The sequence below is a fragment of the Schistocerca gregaria genome, chromosome 6 (genome assembly GCF_023897955.1).
Source record: "Schistocerca gregaria isolate iqSchGreg1 chromosome 6, iqSchGreg1.2, whole genome shotgun sequence".
Classification (NCBI taxonomy): Eukaryota; Metazoa; Arthropoda; class Insecta; order Orthoptera; family Acrididae; genus Schistocerca; species Schistocerca gregaria.
This window is the reverse complement of record NC_064925.1, coordinates 228533140-228553872: the sequence shown is the minus strand read 5'-3', so window position 1 is coordinate 228553872 and position 20733 is coordinate 228533140. Positions and strand designations below refer to the sequence as shown.

The following is a 20733-nucleotide window of genomic DNA, read 5'->3' as shown; positions in this document are numbered from 1 at the left end:
TGGGAGAGGCTGATAAAACAGAGGAAGAGGAAACAGTTCAGTGGTTGGTTGGCGGATGTGGGGATATTGGGTTAATGCAGACTGAGGCCAGGAGAGTTACAGAAGTAAAGGATGTGTTGCAAGGATAAGGATAAGGATAAGGATAAGGATGGTGAAGAATCTAGATGATGTGAGATGTGAAGCAGGCATTAAAATTGATCATATTGAGCCCAGCTACATGTTGTGCCATCGGGTTATCAATTTTATTCTTGGCCACAGTTTGGCACTGACTATTCATTCTGGTGAAGAGCTTATTGGTTGTAATACCAGTGCAAAAAACTGTACAGGGATTGCAGCAGAATTGGTATATGATACGTCTGCTTCCACAGGTGGCCTGCCTCTGTAGGGGTAGGATAAATCTGTGAGCTTGTGACAGGACATGAGTAGGAAGAGCTGGGTGTTTGGATTGGGCCGGGCTAGCACCTGGATCTTCCACAGAAATTTGATCCCTGTGGCAAGAGTTGGATTTAGGAGTGGCATAGGGATGGACTAGGACATTGTGTGGCTTGTGGGCAGCAGATGTCCACTCCAAGAGATGTGGGAATGGTTCTGGGTAGGGTGACCCTCATTTCAAGACAAGATGATACATAATCAAAGCCCTGGTGAAGAAAATGGTTCTTCCAGACCAGGGTGACAATGGGTGATGATGAGGGTGCACATTTGCAGCTAATTCTTAGGGGTAATTGGAGGAGTAGGGGACCATGAGGATATGGCAGGGAAATGAGTGGGAGGACTAGGTATCTGTGAATGGTCTCATGATATCTTCAGTATATTGAGCAAGGGAGTCTCATTACTGCAGGTAAACCATCCACATGTGGCCAAGCTGTATAGGAGGCATGTTTTGGAGTGGAAGGGGTGACAGCTACTGAAATGCAGGTAGTGTTGGCAGTTAGTGTGTATGATATGGACAGAGACGAAGGTCAACATCCAGGCAGGTAGCATGTTGGGTTGAAAGAGAATTAGAAAAGAGGTTTCGGATTTTGGGAAGCTAGGAAGCTTTCCTCTAGATGGCCCATAAAAAGGTGCCCTGTGGGTGTTAATGACTGTCCTGCAGATTTGTTTACATACCTTCCCCTCAAATGAGAAGTAGTTGGGTGTCAGGATTAGTAGGTGGGGTGGAGCAGGAACAAAGTTGTGGATATGGAGTCTGAAGGATGTTTTGGGAGGCAATGTTTGATAGTGGCAAGTCCATCAGTATGCGGGATGTTGAGTGCATAGGGAGGTAGCATCAACAGTAACAAGTAGGGATCAGGAGTTAAAGAAGTGGTGCAAGTAGATAGCCCGTGAAGAAAGTGGTTAGTATCTGTGATGTGAGAGGCTAGGTTTAGGGCAGGTCAGTGGAGGTGTTGGTCAAGAGGAGTTGAATTTCTTTCAGTTGAAACTGAGTGACTAGTTAAAATGGGTTGCTCAGGATTGTTGGGTTTACAGATCTTGAGGAGGTTTAAAAGGTGTGTGTGGGGGGTGTCGTTGGGGAAAGAAGGGATATGGACTTAAGGGGGTGGTTCTGGGATGGGCCTAACGATTTTAGTGGGGACTGAATGTTATGTCAGTCTTCTCGATGGGATCAGTGTGGTAGAGTTTGTTGGTCAAGGACTCAGATATTTGCCACAAGCATTCTATCAGGTAGTCACAGGGATTCATCATGACAGTGGTGTATCCTTTGTCTACCTGGAAAATGATTAGGTTGGGATCTGTTTTAAGGTTGTGTATGGCTATCCTTTCTTATGCTGAAAGGGTTGCCCTCTTAGGAAGGGACCTGGGGAAGGATGACAAAGCAAAGTTAGAGGTAAGGAATTTCTGGAAGGTGAGCAGGTGTAGCTGGGTGAGAGTGGGGTGGGGAAAAAATTAAAAGAGAAACAAGTAACAGTTACACACTCAGTACCTGAACTTTCTTTTATACATTCTGTTAAATATTTAATTGGGACTATTCTGTTTTTTAACTGTGGGAAAAATTTAATTTAATCAGTTTCACATAGAAATTAATTGCTAATTACTCAGTTTCCATCTTACGGAATACAACATTTTATTAAACGAAAATTCTCAAAATGTTTTAAAGCAAATAAGTCATATCATATAATTTTCTACAAAGTTAAAAATTATTAAAATAAACTGCCACATGCCCAATTTCAAAATACCATTATCTTTTTTTAAGTAAATCAGATTATTCAGTCAAACAGCTTATTCACTCAAAAATTATTGATTTTGAAATTTGTCAGATTCTAGGAGCTTTGGAACTAAAAACAGTATCATTTATAAATTCTTAATGTCACTCTTAGATTGTCCTAATTTTTCTGTGCAAAAATATATATTATTTCTATACTTAATGTCTTAATCAAATAATTACTGTAATACAAAACATTTTTGTTTGTGAATGTGCTAGTTTAAGAAGAGGAATTATAAATAGACAGGGCCTAAGTCTGTTCGTTCACTGGAGAATATTGAAGCGGTAAGAGTCGCTGTACAGAGAAGTCCTGGGAAATCGTGTAGAAAGGCAGCAGTGCAACTGGTAATATCCAGACACTGTTCAACCCATTCTTAAAAGTGACCTCCATATGTACACATACAAGATGACCTGTGCACAGAAGCTCACTGAAGAACACAAGCAGCAGAGACTACTGTTTGCTCAGTGGGCAGAGGATAGGGAAGAAACTCTCAACAACATTTGGTTTTCAGACAAGGCGCATTTTCATTTAGACGGTATGGTTAACAAACAAAATGTATGCTTTTGGGCCACTGAAAACCCGCAAGTGCTTCATGAATCAGAACAATATGCTCTGAGGATTACAGCGTGGGCAGCAATTTTCAGTCACGGACTTATTGGACCCTTTTTCTTTGAAGAAACTGTGAACAGTGAGCGTTATTTCAGCATGCTTCACAATAGCTTCATTCCACATCTTCTTCCTACTGCCTTGCCTTCAACATGCAGTGATTCATGCAAGATGGAGCAAGGCCACATACTGCAAACACTGTGATGGAGTTTCTACATGAGCATTTCGGCATGCGGATCATTTCACTCAGGTTTTCAGGTCGCTTCAATGATGAACAAAATTGGTCCCCCAATAGTTCAGACCTCAATCCATGTGACTTTTTTCTTTGAGGGTACCTAAAAGAAAAAATTTTCCCAAAACATCCACATGATTTAATGGAGCTCAGAAGACCTATTCTTTAAACTTGCAGTGAAATAATGGTGGCATGTACAGTAGTGTAATCACTAACTTTAGTGTTCATTTGAAGGACGCTAGGAAATGAAATGGTGGCTAACAGACAAAAATGTACACTTTTGGGCCTCTGATAACCCACAAGTGCTTCATGAATCACAACACTATGGGTGAGCATGTGCTGAGATATTATAAATTTCCATGGACGGCTCTTCATTGTAGTATATGTTCCTTTCAGATTGTATTGACAATAAAGTTTATATTCAAAAACAAAATGGTAACACATTTTGTGCACCATGTCGTACATTAATTTTTTACTGCTGATTTTGACCAAAGATGAGTATACATGTTAATTCTTTTGTCACTGAGCTCTACTTGTTGGAATTAATAAGTGCCACAATAGTATCATGCTTACTAAAGGTGCACTTTCACTGACTGATATTTATGCAACTAATGAAATGAACTTTGCAATTTATGGAAGTCATTCTAGATCTTCAGGAATTTGTCATATGCTTGAAATGCTTTAATAGTACTGGTAATTAAGGGAGGGCAGTTTGACACAAGCCATTGTATTGTGTTGTATTGAACTGGGGACCTAGAAGCAATGGAGAGGCTTGTTTCCTGCCATAGCCCACTGTGGTACGCAACCCAACAGCAGACTACAGCAGTCCACTCACCCCATCACTGCCCCACACCAAACCAAGGGTTCTTGTGCAGTTCGGTCCCCAGGAACGTCTCGCACCAGATGAGTGTAACCCCACTGTTTGCATGGTAGAGTAATTAAGGTGTATGCATACGTGGAGCAAGTGTTTGTGCAGCTATCACTGACACAGTGTAACTGCAGCGGAATAAGGGGAACAAGCCCGCATTTGCTGAGGCACATGGAAAACTGCCTTAAAAGCCATACACAGACTGGCTGGCACAATGGACCTCGACACTAATGTGCTGGGTGGATTCATGCCGGAGACCAAAATGCCTTCACACCCGGAAAGCAGTGTATTTATACTGCACGGCTAACCAGGTGGGCCGACACAAGCCATACTACAATGTTAGAAAATACTGGTGATAATTGAAGTTTCAGTTATGTACAGGATAAGGAAGAATTCTGTAGAGACAAATTGTGATACACACAGGCATAAAAAGTTTGAACATTTGTTTTTCAGAATCAATATTCCCTTCTTGTAAAATAGACCAATGTGGCCAAGATAAAGATCTCAGATGTGCTGAAAGGTAAGAGAGTCAAGTGTATAATTTTGTAGTCTGAATTGAGAAATACAACTCAAGAAATCTTAATGTAATTTAATGAAGAAAAACAAATAAGCTAGCAAAGATGTTAAAGTGAAAAAGTCAGATATAATTTACAGGTGTTTGTTTTAGCAAATTTAAATTTATTGTACCTTACTTCTCATAATCTGAATTGTTGTTCTCTTCCACAATACTGAAAACTGCACAAAAAATGGAGTGCATTTTGTACTTAGTTTTTTTTCTGTCCAGTCTTCTTGGCTTTCAGTAAGGCTCAGCTCTTGAGAGGAGAAAGAACCTGTAAAACAGAAAAACAAAAGTCAGCATTTGTGGTTTGACGAATTTGCCTAATGACTGTTAAACTGTACTTCTAAAATCTCACAGCAAGATGTCTGTAGCTATTACCTCAGTTTTATGAAACATGGCTAATAAACATATTTTAAATAAGGCACAACATTGAACAAATCATTGATTAAAGTTACCACTTACATGATGATTTTGCTTCTGGGTCAGTAATCAAACATTTTCCATTTTTCACTCTGTTGACTAGTTGATCAATGGTCTCTTTGGAGCTGTCATGTAGAATTTCAATAACTGCAAACAACAAAAGCTGAGTTATAGTACTTCAATAAATTAGGGCTGTTTCTGAAGATTCTAAATTCCAGAATGAAATTTTCACTCTGCAGCAGAGAGTCATTGATATTAAATTCTTGGCACATTAAAACTGTGTGCCAGACTGGAACTCAAATTTGGGACCTTTACCTTCTGTGGGCAAGTGTACTTCCGTGCAAAAGGTAGAATACCTGAGTTCTAGTCTCAGTCCAGCACACAGTTTTGATTCTGGTGTTGTCAGTAGAATAAAAGAATCATATAAATCTTTTCAAAGTAGAATTCTGAATATTTGATTAACGCACTTCATGAAATAACTTTGCATCTCGCATCCTGTTTACAATAATGTGAATAAAAATAACATTTCAAAAACTGCATTACTAAGTCAATCTCACACTCATTTGAAAATAATGTAATAAGTTACATAAAGTTATAAATTGATAGTGGTCTACTCAAAGTTGAATCTGTTCAGTTTTGTTCCAACAATCTTACCATAATCTGCAGGATTATAATGCACTGGACACTCAAAGCCAACAGCATCAAGGAATGGAAGTAGTCTGTTTGTTGCCCCTTGGTATGCACATCGCCCAGTAGTCATAACATACAACTGTCAGTAATAGAAAATGCATTAAGAGATTACAAACAGAAGTTAAATAATTTTAAATTACATTTATGAAACTAATGTAAGCCAGACATAAGCACTCATGTAATTTTTGACCTAAGTTAACTGAACAGTCAATTTCTTTACATTTAGCAAACACAAAGTTAGAGAAATGTGACAGCACAAGTACAACAAATTCATCTAACTGATTAAAATAACACAGGACTCTACAAAGTTAAGTGAGATGTTCATTATCCAATCTTAAAATTAATTCTACAAAATTCAGGAAAATTTAACATAAACAAACACTGTTTACCATATTGGTAAAAGTTATCTAAATTTCTGTATTATGGAGTTCCAGCTGCCTGTTAGTTTTGTCTTCTCAAAGCAAAGAATAGTGAAAAATCTACTAAGTTTTCAGTTTAAAGCTTAATTTCATTTTATGTCCAGTCACATTATTTCTGCTTACAAATTTATAGAATATTTTTTTCTAGAATACATGTTTCTAATGATAGATTGATTAGAAAGGAATATGGAGACAGAGTACACTGCTGAAGATTCATTGAACACATCAGTTGGAGTTGAAAAGTTTGAAATGACTCACAGAAAGTAAACAGGCTGTTGCTAATTGAAAATTCCATGTGTATAAACAGTGAAACTTTAGTGTTTAAAAACAGTTGATCAGAAGTGCATAAAAACGTTATTGTGTACACTGCTAAAGATTCTTTGTACATGCCAGTCAGAGCCAAAAAGTTTATAAATGAATCGCATAAAGTAAACAGACCATTGCTAACTGATCCCCCAAGTGGGAAAATTGGACAACATGAGAAGATTTGTGTTTTAGGAGATAGTAATGCCTGGGAAATTCCTCAGTGTTAATGGAAAATACAACTTCAAGGCATCTGGGTTCTTGAAGCCTGGGGCCCCATTACAAGAACTAACAAACCTAACGAAATTTAATGAAGTAACTAGCTTGACTACGGATGATTTTGTTGTTTTGCTCGGAGGAGTTTTGGAAGTTTATAGAAATTTATCATACAAGGCTATCACAGAACTGAGAAATTGTCTAAATAATTTAACTCATACAAATGTTCTCTTTGTGAATGTCCCACAGCGTCATGACTTACTGAGTTGGTCATGTGTAAATCATAAAATTTGTGTCACTAGCAAGAGTTTCGCAGAACTATGTACTCATTTCCAGAATGTTGATGTTATGGACACAAACATTTTAGGATGAAGGTTCTATACAGCTCACTGCCTTCATTTAAATGCAGTCAGGAAAAAAGAGGTTCCTTCTGATAAAATATTTACTGAAACCAGGACAAGTAGCAATCTAAGACAAATTACAAACCGTTTTTGGTGAGCAGCAAACAGTATAGTCTCCAATCAGTTGCAAATTATGAAGTGGTTTAAACTCAGTACAACCGAAACGAACAATCAAATCATAAAACAGCCTCAAATTATGAAATGGTTCAAGCCAAAAGGGACAGTGGTGAATGAAGCACAAACTTTGCAAAGCTCCAAAAAATTAATATTTTTATCCAGTCATTAGCAAACAAAACATGGGAAGATGTGTACTCGAAATTATAAACTGATGAATCACTCAGTGTATTTTCTAATACTTCCAAGTTCATATTTGAGATGTGTTTTCCAAAGAAATGACAAGAATTAATGTCATGCCAAGAAACAGCAGCCAGTGGATAACACCTGCTATCAGAGTATCCAGTCAAAAGCTACAATTTCTCAGTCAACTGAGAAAAGACAAACAAGATGATCACTTTGCAGAATATGTTAATACATATAAGGAAATTTATAAGAAAGTAATTAAATACACAATGACAAAGTAATCATAGAGACAGCAAACAAGTCCAAAGCAATATGGAATATAGTAAAAAAGGAAACAAACAAAAGTGTTAAAAAGCAAGATCACATTGTTTTAAAAGATGATAGTGGCATGCTACTGAGAAATGGTACTCAAGCAAATTACAAAAATGGCTATTTCATAAACACTCCAGTCAATCTGAGAAAAATTTTGCCAGTAATAGTAGTACCACAGTTCAATGCGATCAAAGTGATAATTCAATATTGCTGTGTCCCACAAATAAATTGGTTATTCTTAAGATAATAAAAAGAATGAAGATTAAAATGTCCTCTGGAACTGATGAGGTACCAGGTACAGTCATAATTAAATGTGCTAGTGTCAGAGCAGAACCACTCTCACATATCATAAACATATCATTAACAGAAGGGGCATTCCCACAAAGATTAAAAATTTCAAAAATAATACCATTGTATAAAAAGGGTAATATATATTAAGTAGGAAACTATTGACCGGTAACTTTTTTATCTGTATTTTCAAAAATAGTAAAGACTGTCATGAAAAACATAATTACAAATTACCCTGAAAAATTCAATATCTTGTCTTTAAAGCAACGTGGTTTTTGCAAAGGCGTGAATACAGAAACTGCAATTACCCAATTCATTGAAAACATTGTAATAGGACTTGACAGAAATAAGAGTACAATAGGAATCAACTTGGACTTATCAAAGGCATTTGATACTGTTGATCACGATATCTTGCTAGACAAACTAGAAGCTATAGGTATATCAGGAGTGGCATTAAAATGGTTTCAATCATATCTCCACAATAGAATGCAGGTAGCAGAAATTACCTCAGCAGACAACAAAAACCAAAGCATTGTGTACAGATTTGACATGCAGACTGTACCAATCAGAGTGCCCCAGGACAGTGTTCTAGGACCTCTCTTATTTCTCACATATATTATAGATATCAGGATCCCAATCAGTGGTACACACAACTTTGTTTGCTGATGAGACAAATATTGTTGCAACAGACATAAATAGGGCATTGCCAACATCTGCAACCAGGGTTTTGGAATACATACAAAACTGGTTTGAACAGAACATGCTAGCCTTAAATATTTCAAAAACTAAATATGTACACATTACAGGAAAAAAATCTAATCATGATGTGAGCCTAAAAATTCAAACTAAACAAATTGGAAGGGTAGCTGCCAGAAAATTCTTAGGTGTGCAAATTGATGAAAATTTAGACTTGAAAGCCCACATTCTCTACCTCACTAACAAGTTAAGCTCTGTTTGTTTTGTATTGCACATAATTGGTTCTGTGTGTAGTAGGGAGTGTAGCAGAACTGTCTCCTTTGTATACATCCATTCTGCTATCACTTATGGCCTAACCAGACCTCTAGGGTCATAATAAGGCAAACATGAAAATCATCTTCACCTTACAAAACTGAGCTGTTAGAATAATTTCAAACAGTAAAAGGCTTATATCTTCCAAACAGTTATTTCAACAGCTAAATATTCTACCCTTACCATGCCACTATATAAAAAAGTGTTGTTAATATAAAAATGCACATTGATAATTACAAAACCAACTCAGATGCTCACTTGTACAATACAAGAACGTACAATGACATCCACATAAAAAGAGTAAACAAGGCCTTAACACAAAAACAAACCAACATCCAGGGTACTATTTTGTACAACAAACTCTCAACTCAGCTAAAAGAAATAAAAACATTATCTACATTGAGGGAAGCAACATTTAAATTCGTAGTGACCAACTGCTATTATAGTGTAAATGAATATCTGCAGTAACCTTGTAGCAGGTAACTACATTCATTTACTATATGTTAATAGTACCATAAATCAAATGCTCACCACAGCCTCAATGTTAATTTTTCTGAACAAAAGTGTTAAATCAAATATTTACTTGTAATGAATTTCAAGTAAAAGGCCCCAAACAAAAGTGTCAAGTGAATTATTTACTTGTAATGTATCTCATGTAAATAATCTTTCTAATACTTTTATATTATTACAATAATCGAAGTTGTATTGCCCAAAAGTATTGTGATGTGTACTATGAACCATTGTATTATGTAAGAAACTGCACACCTTATCTTATTTTTGTTATACTATGTTTTTTGATGAAATCCATACATTGTTGCTGGATGAATAAACTACTACTACTACTACTACTACTGCTGGTGCTGCTGGTGCTGCTGCTACCTCTACATCAAATATAGATGGGATTATACTAATATAATAAGCTTTTATCTGGTCTCTGAAATGCAAATGCAACTGAATAAAAACAAGTTACACATTTCACCTACAATTTTTATATGTTCATAGTATCTAGAACTTCCATTTATTTGAAGATCTTTCTTAATGGTTCCTGATGTTACATTAGCTACTACTTTTTCCACCTGCAGAGTTTAGTTTTGTTTGTAGTAATATTAATCCATATATGAGTGTAAACTGTATTTGTCTGTTTTATAGTTAAAATGGGTTCAGTATTTGCCAGATTTAACATTTTTATTGGACTTACTCTGCATTTCACCTAAGTGTTCTCAATACTGGCTATTGTTTTTTATACTTCTTTATATATTTTCTATGTTAGTTGAAATAATCTTCTCATGAGATGTCTCTGCTACCATAGTGATACAAGAAATAATTTATCACTGATTTTGTATTTGTGTCATGGTAAACTGTTCCATTTAGAAATGGTCTGCAAATAAATAACAGACTTGGTAGATCTCTGTTTCAAGATGCTAATATCAGGATCAAGCCAATGAGAACTACCAAAAGCTCCATCTGTTTACAGTCAGTGCTACCTGCCAATAAGTTAACATGGAAAGTCTTATGCACTACCACTTTTCTGACTGTTCTTCAAACTCTTAGCAATCTGTTTTGTAGTTGATAAATTTTGTTTGAGGAATTTCCTTTCCGCAACTGTTCCACTATCTGGGTCACATTACTACATTTATGAAAACTTTAAGAGGTACAGAATTCAGAAACATGTTCAGTACAATACTCTTTAAGATGCAAGGCTTCATATTGCAAACACATAATGAGGCAAATAGCTACTACTTTTTCTCTTGTTAGTCTGACAACTTTTCAACTGAGCTTCATCCATCTCAATGTATTTATTCAGTCTCTGTCATTTGCAAATGATTTTCCAACACAACATTATTTTTGTAATGATGTTGGAATACTGTCTTCTTATCTAAGAATGTCCCTTATCTTTTGATGTTGCTCATTAAATTTGTTTTCCTATCACACAAGATTATGATGAAACAGCACATTCTTTATGCGTATTCTTCATATTGGGATTTATAGAATGTGATGTATATATGTGTACTGACTACATTATGGGACTAAATTTTTATATTTCCTTTTTCCACTGATGTCTGAAAAGAACATCTCAGTCATCTTTCTAGTGAGCTGGAGACTTTCTCTTGTGCATTTCTATGGTAAGTACGTCTACCAACAGCTGGAAAAACATTACTTGTGTCACAGATGTTAGTATCGTGTGACAAAAGTGTTACAAAGTGTGCCACTAATGACATGCAATATGTAGCATTCAAGGATGTAGTTATCTGTCAGAACAATGTTCAACACAGTGGTAGTGTGGGTCATTGCAATTGCGATGTATTCTTTGAGAATGAAGTTAAGGAAGAATTGGGATATGAGTTTTGCCAAGATGAAGCAGTCATTAAGCATAATTTAATCATATAGTAGCCATATTACTTATGTTTCAATTGTCCCAACTCCACTTTTAAGGTCTCAGCAACAGGCACTACAGAAGGATTTTGGAGGCAGATGAGTAGACTGTACAACTAATGAGGTGATACCAAATAAAACTGGTGAGGAAACAAACTAAAAGAGTGGTGTTATTGGTAGGACACATCCTTAGAAATCAAGAAATAAATCATCAGTTTGATGATGGAAGTAAATGTGGTGGTTGGGGTAGGAGGGACGGGTAAAAATGTAGAGGTGGAGCAAGGTTTGACTTAAGTAATCAGGTTAAAATGAATGTAGGTTACACAGTTTATACAGAGAAGAAGAGGCTTGCACAGGATAAACTAGCATGAAAAGCTGCAACATATCAGTCTTGGGACTAAAGACCACCAAAATAACATCAACAACAACAGCAGCAACAACTAGACAATGTTTTACTGAGCCATGCCCTGTATACTGCCAAGAACTTCACTGGATAATAAAATCAGTATGCTTCACCAGGAGCTGAATGTGAGCAGCTTCACTTTACAGGAAATACACCTTCATTTCAGCCATTAGAAAATACCTGTTTACAAAACCATATCGGAACCTTGAAGATCTTACTGGTAGTGAAAGCAACCCATACATTTTCATGTACATCTTAGTTACAGAAAGTAGTCTCTTTTGAATGTCAATACTGTGCTTGTTCTGAAGACACTGTATTTGAGTAATGGATAAGTTTCAAAATTATATGACAAAAAGATAAGCAGACTGATGTCTTGACATGGAAGTTGTCGCTTTTGGAAATTGTGAACAAGTAATCAATTGCTCAAGAGCAGTAGGAAAATACACTGAGATTTCCAAATGTCTCTCCCAGCAAAAATAATTCCATAATTTTGAAACAGTATGATGACATGACAAAATAAAGGCAGCTGCTGCCACCAGCACCACCAGCACCACCACCACCACCACCACCACCACCACCACCACCACTACTACTACTACTACTACTACTACTACTACTACAAAAATTTTTTTGATGGTGCAATTGAATCAACTTCAGGAAATGATTAATGGTTGCATGTAAAGGAGCAATGCATTGAGTTTGAAATTTCTCATCATATACTCTGTTCAGAATCACACTTGTCATTCTTTACTTTTTGCAAGACTTCAGAATCTAACTGACTTATCAATAATGGAATATAATGGGACATAACTTCTTACTACCAATTTAAATAAAGGAAAGGAAACTCACTGGGTGGTAAGACATTCATTTGACTGACGTCTGAGTAGTGGTTGATAGAGGACACTATGAAATGATTACCCGTATAGAGTCACAAGTGACACAGAGTTATCTTTGGCAATGTACTGTTGATGAATTCCACTTGTGTAAATTCAGATTTTATCAAGATGATGGTGTCATCAGCATCTGAGTGTTATCTGAAGGAGATTGTGCAAATATCCTCCTGATAATATAGTTTCTTGATCAAAAAAACTGGCAGCAGATCCTAGATCTTGGAAAATACAGACCTTCACATTTCAAATAAGCCAACTAATAGAAACTTCTGATTCTAGAACTGTAGAATATTTACTAATCAGGATTTAACTAGAAATGATTATTTTAACAAAGGCGAACTGTAGAATCTGGTTCTAGAATATTGCTCAAGTATGTGGGACCCATACCATACAGGATTAACAGGGGATATTGAACAAATACAGAGAAGGGCAGCACAGATAGTCACAGATTTGTTTAATTCATAGGAGAGTGTCACAGAGATACTGAAGGAACTGATTTGGAAGTTTATTGAAGATAGATGTAAACTATCATGAGAAAGCCTGTTAACAGTTTCAAGAACTGGCTTTAAATGATGATTTCAGGAATATATTACAATCCCTACACATCACTCACATATGCATCATGAAATAAGATTAGAATAATTACTGTGCACACAGGAGGCATTCAGATAGTCATTCTTCCCTCACTCCCTATGTGAATGGAACAGCAAGAAACCCTAATAACTGGTACAGCAGGATGTATCCTCTGCCATGCACCTCACAGTAGTTTGCAGACTATAGATGTAGATGTAGATGTAAAAAACAAAAATCATTGATCATTGATTTATGAAGTGACTAAATGGTGCAAAAATAATGATTTGGTTGTTGGCATAACACTAATGGTGCAATTGGAGCAATGTACCCAACACATTCGAGATAGAGCTGTTGTTGAAATACCTGTTCTAAACTGATGAACAGAAGAAACAGTTTGAGTGGTGCAACAAGCCCAAACACTTGACTACTGACCAATGTAAATAGGTATATGATGTTGTCAGTTAACTCTTTTTTTTTTGCACTGTTGTCTACCATAAGATGTATTTAGGTATGGGAGTACCATGGGGAGAGTGGAGTCTGGATTGTTGTTATCCAACTGTGGATCTGGATAGAGGTTTTGTAATAGTGTGTGCAGTCACACTGCTGTATTCAGTGTGGTTGTTGGTCACATTGAAAGTAAAGTTAAATATTAAGGCTTAGGAGGGCCTTTTTTGTAATTCTCTCATTTAATGGCACAAGTATGGATCTTTCCAAGATAATAATGCCCATACTCATTTGGCTGAAAATGGGAATCTTAAGCCTAGGAACATCCTTAGTCCTCTTTTAGATGAGTGAGCTATGTAATAGCACTAGATTTCTCATCTCAGATGCCCTCCAACAACACACATTAAATGCTACAGTGTAAAAGCATAATCATGGTTATTGGCATTGTACATTTGGTCTACAAATCTGACATTGTAGATAACATGCCTAAGCAGCTCCCAGTCACAGTACTTGTACCACGACATTTACCATGGGAAGTGTAAGTAAGCATTCTGCCACTGGTCGTCATTGTAGTGGCTAACTATGCATAAATTGAAAGCAATTTGAACCAACCTGGTCAAATTGCTTGAAGACAGCTGCACATGGCTGGTGGATAGAACAGATGATTGTGCGACCTTGATGTGCTAACTCCTTCAGTAGTCGTACACACAGGGAGCTGGCTTGGTGATCCAGACCTCTGGAACATACATCATCGCAAGTTACTATGAGCTATGCCATTAGATTTTAAAGCTTACGAGTGGAAATTGTTTATTGAAATGGTGCCAACTAAGCCTCATGCTTTAAATAGCATTATCTTTCTTCTATTCTTATGCAGTTGAGCCTCAATTTAGCCAGCAGTTTCAATCTTTCAAGAAGTTTTATTGCAATGAACATGCCACTGACAAGTGAAAGATTCAGTCATGTAAAATTACCATTTAGGTTAGGTGCCAGGCCAATTCAATATGCCAGTGTTAAGACTTCCCAAGTGAAGAATGATTCCAGTAATGTCAATAGCTACCAATTGGCCTCTGTTGATATCACTGATTAGTGCAATGATCCAATAGTAAACATGTGAAAATAATTGTCTGAGATGTTGGGCCAAACATTGGGGGCTTTTCTTGCACTGTGTGGAAGAATCCTTTGGGGCTGTGGAATGCCTCCAGGTAGATGCATGATACTTACAATGATATTTACCGCTGAAGTTGCCTGTGCAGACCCATTCCCATGCATAAGGAAACTAATTATGGATTTTCTGAACTTATAAAGAAATTTGCAAATTATAAAGTCTCACTAAGTCAATGTCTTCTACAGAATATCTGAAGTATAAGCACATGTCATTTATGACTCCATGCTGGAGGTGTTAGGCTGTGTTAAATGAATACAGAAGTCAGTGTCTGCTACCATCTACTATCCACAGTGAAAAGCTCTGTCAGTTAGAACTCCTATTACTGGCAATGTATGAAAAGTGACCTTTACATATTCTTTGCCTTGAGTATTGCTGCAGCCTGCTCAGAGATGGTCAGATTAGTTCTAGAATATACCATTATTGTTGTCAGTCAGTTTGACAGAAGAAACTTGTTTTGTTGGTTTTTAGAAAAACCTTTTCTGATTTCCAGTTTGAAGAAATTACCTGAATGCAATACAAATGATTACAATATCATAAAAATTGGATGATTTATTCAAGAGAAAGATCTTCAAGAACTGAGCAGTCAGTAAAGTGTTGGTCCCCTTTGGTCCTTGCACTAGCTGTTATTCATCTTGGAACTGATTGATAGAGTTGACAGGTTTCCTCCTGAGGGGTATCATGCTAAATTATGTCCAACTGGTATGTTAGAGATGGCTGGAATGCCCTGCCCATCATGCTCCAAGTGTTTTCAATCTGGAAGAGATTTGGTGACCTTGCTGGCCAAGCCAGGGTTTTGCTAGCATGAGGACAAGCAGTAAAAACTGTCTCCATGTGCGCGTGTGCATTACTTATTAGAAAGGTAAGCCCAGCGTGGTTTGCCTTGAAGGGCAACCAATCAGTGCATACAATATTGTTGACATAACAATGTCCTGTATGGGTGCTGAAGATAACAACCAAAGAAGTCCTGCTATAAAAAGAAGTGGCACCCAAGACCAACATTCCTGGTGGTCAGCCGTATGGTGGGTGGTGGCCATTCTGGTATCCCATCACTGTCTGGGGCATCTCCAGACATGTCTCTGGCCTAGAATCTCATTGATTGTAGTATAATTGTCTTCAGTAATGATTCCCACTTCCAACTGACCTCCAATGACCAGTGAAGATGCGTCTGGAGATGCCTTGGACAATACGGAGTGATGGTGTGGGGTCAGTGGCAGCTCATAGACGTACATTCTGGGTGTTCACAAATTTTTAAATTCAGATAGAGAATAGAGTGTGTAATTAATAGCATCTTTTGTATAACAGCTATGCTGTTCATCATATTCATGCAACTTCAGGTAATTGTTTTTATAGAATTTTGTTGTTTTGTACATAATTAAGTGCTGTTTATGATACGAGCAAAATAATGTTAAACTTTCGTTACTCTCCATTTCGCATTTTTGTGTAACTGGGAGTTTTCATGCATTTTCATTTTTTCAGACAAATGTACAAGATCCCTAATTCATGTATTAGTTACTGAATTAATGTCTGCACTGAAAATTAGTCATTGTTATGTTGCACTCATATACCGTCTTTCACTAATTATATACTTCTTTGTTAAATGTTCACTTGTATTGATGATATTTAATTTCATCATTTTCTCAGACAATGAATCTGGTCTACTATCTTTGGGGCTAACTTTTCCTGTAGAGGTAGTAGTAGTAGTAGTAGTAGTAGTAGTAGTAGCAGTAGTAGTAGCTTTATTCATCCATAGATGTCTTTTTACAAGGTTATAGGACATGTCAAAGTATTTACCAATTTAGCTCAATTTAAAGTAAGGTAATTCATATACACATATATTTACAGACTTCTAGTTAGAGACAATCATTAGATTTACTTCTGGTATACAATACATTTTTTACAAATAACTTATTAGAGAATGTAATTCCACATTGTTCACTCATATCTCACTACACACACACACACACACCACATTGGTGATTGCTGGGACATTTTCTGTACTGCAACTTCCCATTTGCTATCCTGAAAAACTGAGTCAGCATCCCTCCATAATGAGTGAGATGTTGAGCTCAGAAAGAGGAAGAGGTGTTGGTATTGTGCTATGCATAACTTGGGGGTAAGTATTTCTAGAAAGGAAAAAAGAAGGAAAAAACAAAGTGAAGGTGTTATGTGTAAGGTTGGATATTTTATAATCATCATCATTATTATTATTATTATTTATTTGTAAAGCATTTTTTATCAAACCCCCTACTCTGTTTTAGCTAAGTAATCCTTCAATGTATAAAATGTATTGCATAATGGGTACTTTTTATCTGCCTTTTTAAATAAGTGTATTTTGGCAATTTCTTTAATCTCTTTTGGTAATTTATTGTACAGTTTTATTCCTTGGTAGAAAATGCTGTTTTGAGTTTTTTGTTTAATTTTTCTTGGTAAATGTAAGTTTAGTCTATCTCTTGTTGCATGGTCTTGGACGGAGCTGTTTGTGCAATAATTATCAATGATATTTTTGATGTGTACAACTGACTGGTAAATGTATCCCCATGGAGCAGTTGAAATCCCCAGGGTTTTGAACAGATCTTTACAATGAGCTCAACTAGTAGTTTTGTTTATTATTCTTATGGCTCTTTTCTGGAGTTTGAAAAGTGTGTTCATATTTTGAGCATTTGTTCCCCAACAAGAATTCCATAGCCAAGAACTGAGTGTACAAATGAATAATATGTAACTAAAAGACACTGCATGTTACACACTGATGATAGGATTCTAAGGGCATAACATGCTGATGTCATTCTGTTTTGCAAGTACCTTTGTGTGAGAATCAATATTCATTCCTAGATATTTTGCATTTGTTACATAGTCTGTAGAGATGCCATCTACATTTAATTTAACATTGTCATTTATCCTATTCAAACTGAAATTCATAGTATTAGTTTTCATTACGTTCAGTGTCACTTTATTACTTAGTGATCAATCATAAACTTCCTTGAGAGGTTTATTTGCTTTCTCAGCAATGAGTTCTCTTGTTTCCTTCGTGACTATAATGTTGCTGTCATCAACGAATAGGATTTTTTCACCATTAGTAACACTACCGGGAAAGTCACTGATGTATAACAGGAACAGCATTGGTCCTAATATGCTACCATGTGGAACCCCTATATTAATGTATTTTGGTTCTGATAAGTGTTTTACTAAATGTTTTCATCTATTTGAGGTACGTGTTATCTCTACTCTTTGTACCCTATCTGTTAGGTATGATCAAAACCAGTCATTAGCAACCCCTCTTATTCCTTATGCTTCTAATTTATTTAATAGAATCTTGTGGTTGACTGTATCAAATGCCTTAGAAAGATCCAAAAATATGCCTGTGACACACTTATTTTTATCAAGAGCATCAAGTACAACTTTTGTAAATTCTACTATGGCTGACTCCATATTTTTGCCGCTTCGGAAACCAAACTGTGATTCGCTTAAATGATTGTATTTATTCAGGTAATTCATTAATCTGTCTTTCATAAGTGCTTCTATTAGTTCTGAGAATGCTGACAGCAGGGAAATGGGCCAGTAATTTCCTATGTCTTCTCCATTACCTTTATTGAGCAAAGGTAAAACTTTTGCCTGTTTTAACTGCTTTGGAAATGTCCCTGATGTGAAGGATTAATTTATTATATTTGTTGAGGGCCTTGTATAATCCCCATGCATTGTTTCAGTACACACATTGGTACTTCATCTCATCCTACTGACTTTATATGTTTAAATTTTTGAAGTGTATTCCTGACTTTATTCTCTGTGGTTGGAAGTAACATTGAATTTAGTGCAACATTATTTACAGGTGTTATGTTTGTTTGGAGGAATTTTTGCTGTAACTTCTTTGCAATACTTGAAAAATGCTCGTTTACATAGTTTGCTAAGTGCAGTGGATCATTTATTACTTTACGTCCTCCCTTAGCAGTACTGTATAGTATTCTGCATTTGTTTGCCTCCCCCCCCCCCCCCCCCCATTTCTTTTTTTATAACATTCAAGACTGATTTGGTTTTAGTATCTGCATTACATATTATTTTGTCATTAAATGACTTTTTTGCAGCAATCAACACCTTCCTATAGATCTTTTTGTATCTATGATAGAAATTTAACAATTCCAGGTAAATTTGTTTTCTGCCAACGCTTAATACAGGTTCAAAAGAGTTCATGTTGACACTTCACATGAACGCCAATTCCTGCACAGTAGACAATAAACTCCAAACATAAACTGCCATTTGCGGAAGTGATTAAATTGAAGTAGTACTATCTACAACAAGATCACTTGACTAGAATACAAACGAGGTGCTAAGAGCTATAAGGGCCAAAAGCACACTGTCTTCAACGCTCTCTACTTAAGTGAATACCAGAGAAACCAGTGAGACAATTTTTCGTGAATGTTCAAATATATGTACACTGTGGTCTTACAGTACACATAAACTGTAAGATCAACAGTTGCCACAACCTTGAATAAATGCTATGGTCTCACAATCGACGATGATGTGCTTTATGGTTCTCAGAGCCTCAAACGGATTAATCTACGATAAAATCCAAAAATTAATGTACCATATCTCATTCAGAATCCCACGAAACCGGGTTTTCTCTCAGTATAACTATAACATACACTGATGTCTGATCTAATTTTAGTATATAGTGTGAGAATTCATACATCTATGGAGTGTGCTACCACCTAGCGGGATTCATGATGAACATAGATAAAAGTCTGCTGTCTACATCTACATTTACATCTACAATTATACTCCGCAAGCCACCCAACAGAGTGTGGCGGAGGGCACTTTACATGCCACTGTCATTACTTCCCTTTCCTGTTCTAGTTGCGAATGGTTCGCGGGAAGAACGACTGCTGTAAAGCCTCAGTGCGGGCTCGAATCTCTCTAGTTTTACATTCGTGATCTCCTTGGGAAGTATAAATAGGAGGAAGCAATATATTCAATACCTCATCCAGAAACGCACCCTCTTGAAACCTGGACAGCAAGCTACACCGCGATGCAGAGTGTCTCTCTTGCAGAGCCTGCCACTTGAGTTTGCTAAACATTTCCGTTACGCTATCACGCTTACCAAATAACCCCGTGACGAGACGCACTGCTCTTCTTTGGATCTTCTCTATCTCCTCTGTCAACCTGGCCTGGTACCGATCCCACACTGATGCGCAATACTCAAGTGGAGGTCGAACGAGACTTTTTTAAGCCACCTCCTTTGTGAATGGACTACATTTTCTAAGGACTCTCCCAATGAATCTCAACATGGCACCCACCTTACCAACAATTAATTTTATATAATCCTTCCACTTCAAATCGTTCTGTACGCATACTCCCAGATATATTACAGAAGTAACTGCTACAGGTGTTTGTTTTGTTATCATATAATCATACAATAAAGGATTCTTCTATGTATTCGCAACACATATCCTGTCCTACCATCTGGTAGCACTGACGTAACATAGTAGTTGAGCGGTAAGGGCTAGCAATTCACTTTTTTTTTTTTTTTGGTCATCAGTCTACTGACTGGTTTAATACGGCCCACCACAAATTACTTTCCTGTGCTAACCTCTTCATCCCAGAGTAACACTTGCAACCTACGTCCTCAATTATTTGCTTGACGTATTCCAATCTCTGTCTTCCTCTACAGTTTTTGCCATCTACAGCTCCCTCGACTACCATGGAAGTCATTCCCTCATGTCTTAGCAGATGTCCTATCATCCTGTCCCTTCTCCTTATCACTGTTTTTCACATATTCCTTTCCTCTCTGATTCTGCGTAGAACCTCCTCATTCCTTACCTTATAAGTCCACCTAATTTTCAACATTCGTCTATAGCACCACATCTCAAATGCTTCAATTCTCTTCTGTTCCAGTTTTTCCACAGTCCATGTTTCACTACCATACAATGCTGTACTCCACACGTACATCCTCAGAAATGTCTTCCTCAAATTAAGGCCGGTAAACTTCTCTTGGCCAGAAATGCGTTTTTTGCCATAGCGAATCTGCTTTTGATGTCCTCCTTGCTCCGTCCGTCATTGGTTATTTTACTACC

General features: G+C 36.8%; 1 protein-coding gene across 1 annotated transcript in view; it reads right to left on the bottom strand.

Moving 5' to 3' along the window:
* The window catches only part of LOC126277871 (ATP-binding cassette subfamily G member 4-like), a 366743-nt gene that overhangs the window by 30859 nt on the left and 315151 nt on the right, over positions 1–20733 (bottom strand). The window contains exons 6-9 of the mRNA XM_049977397.1: positions 14119–14242; positions 5541–5655; positions 4929–5033; positions 4595–4737 (exon numbers count right to left, since the gene is read on the bottom strand). Of these exons, the coding sequence (XP_049833354.1) occupies positions 4595–4737; positions 4929–5033; positions 5541–5655; positions 14119–14242 (487 nt within the window). The remainder of the gene's footprint in view (positions 1–4594; positions 4738–4928; positions 5034–5540; positions 5656–14118; positions 14243–20733) is intronic.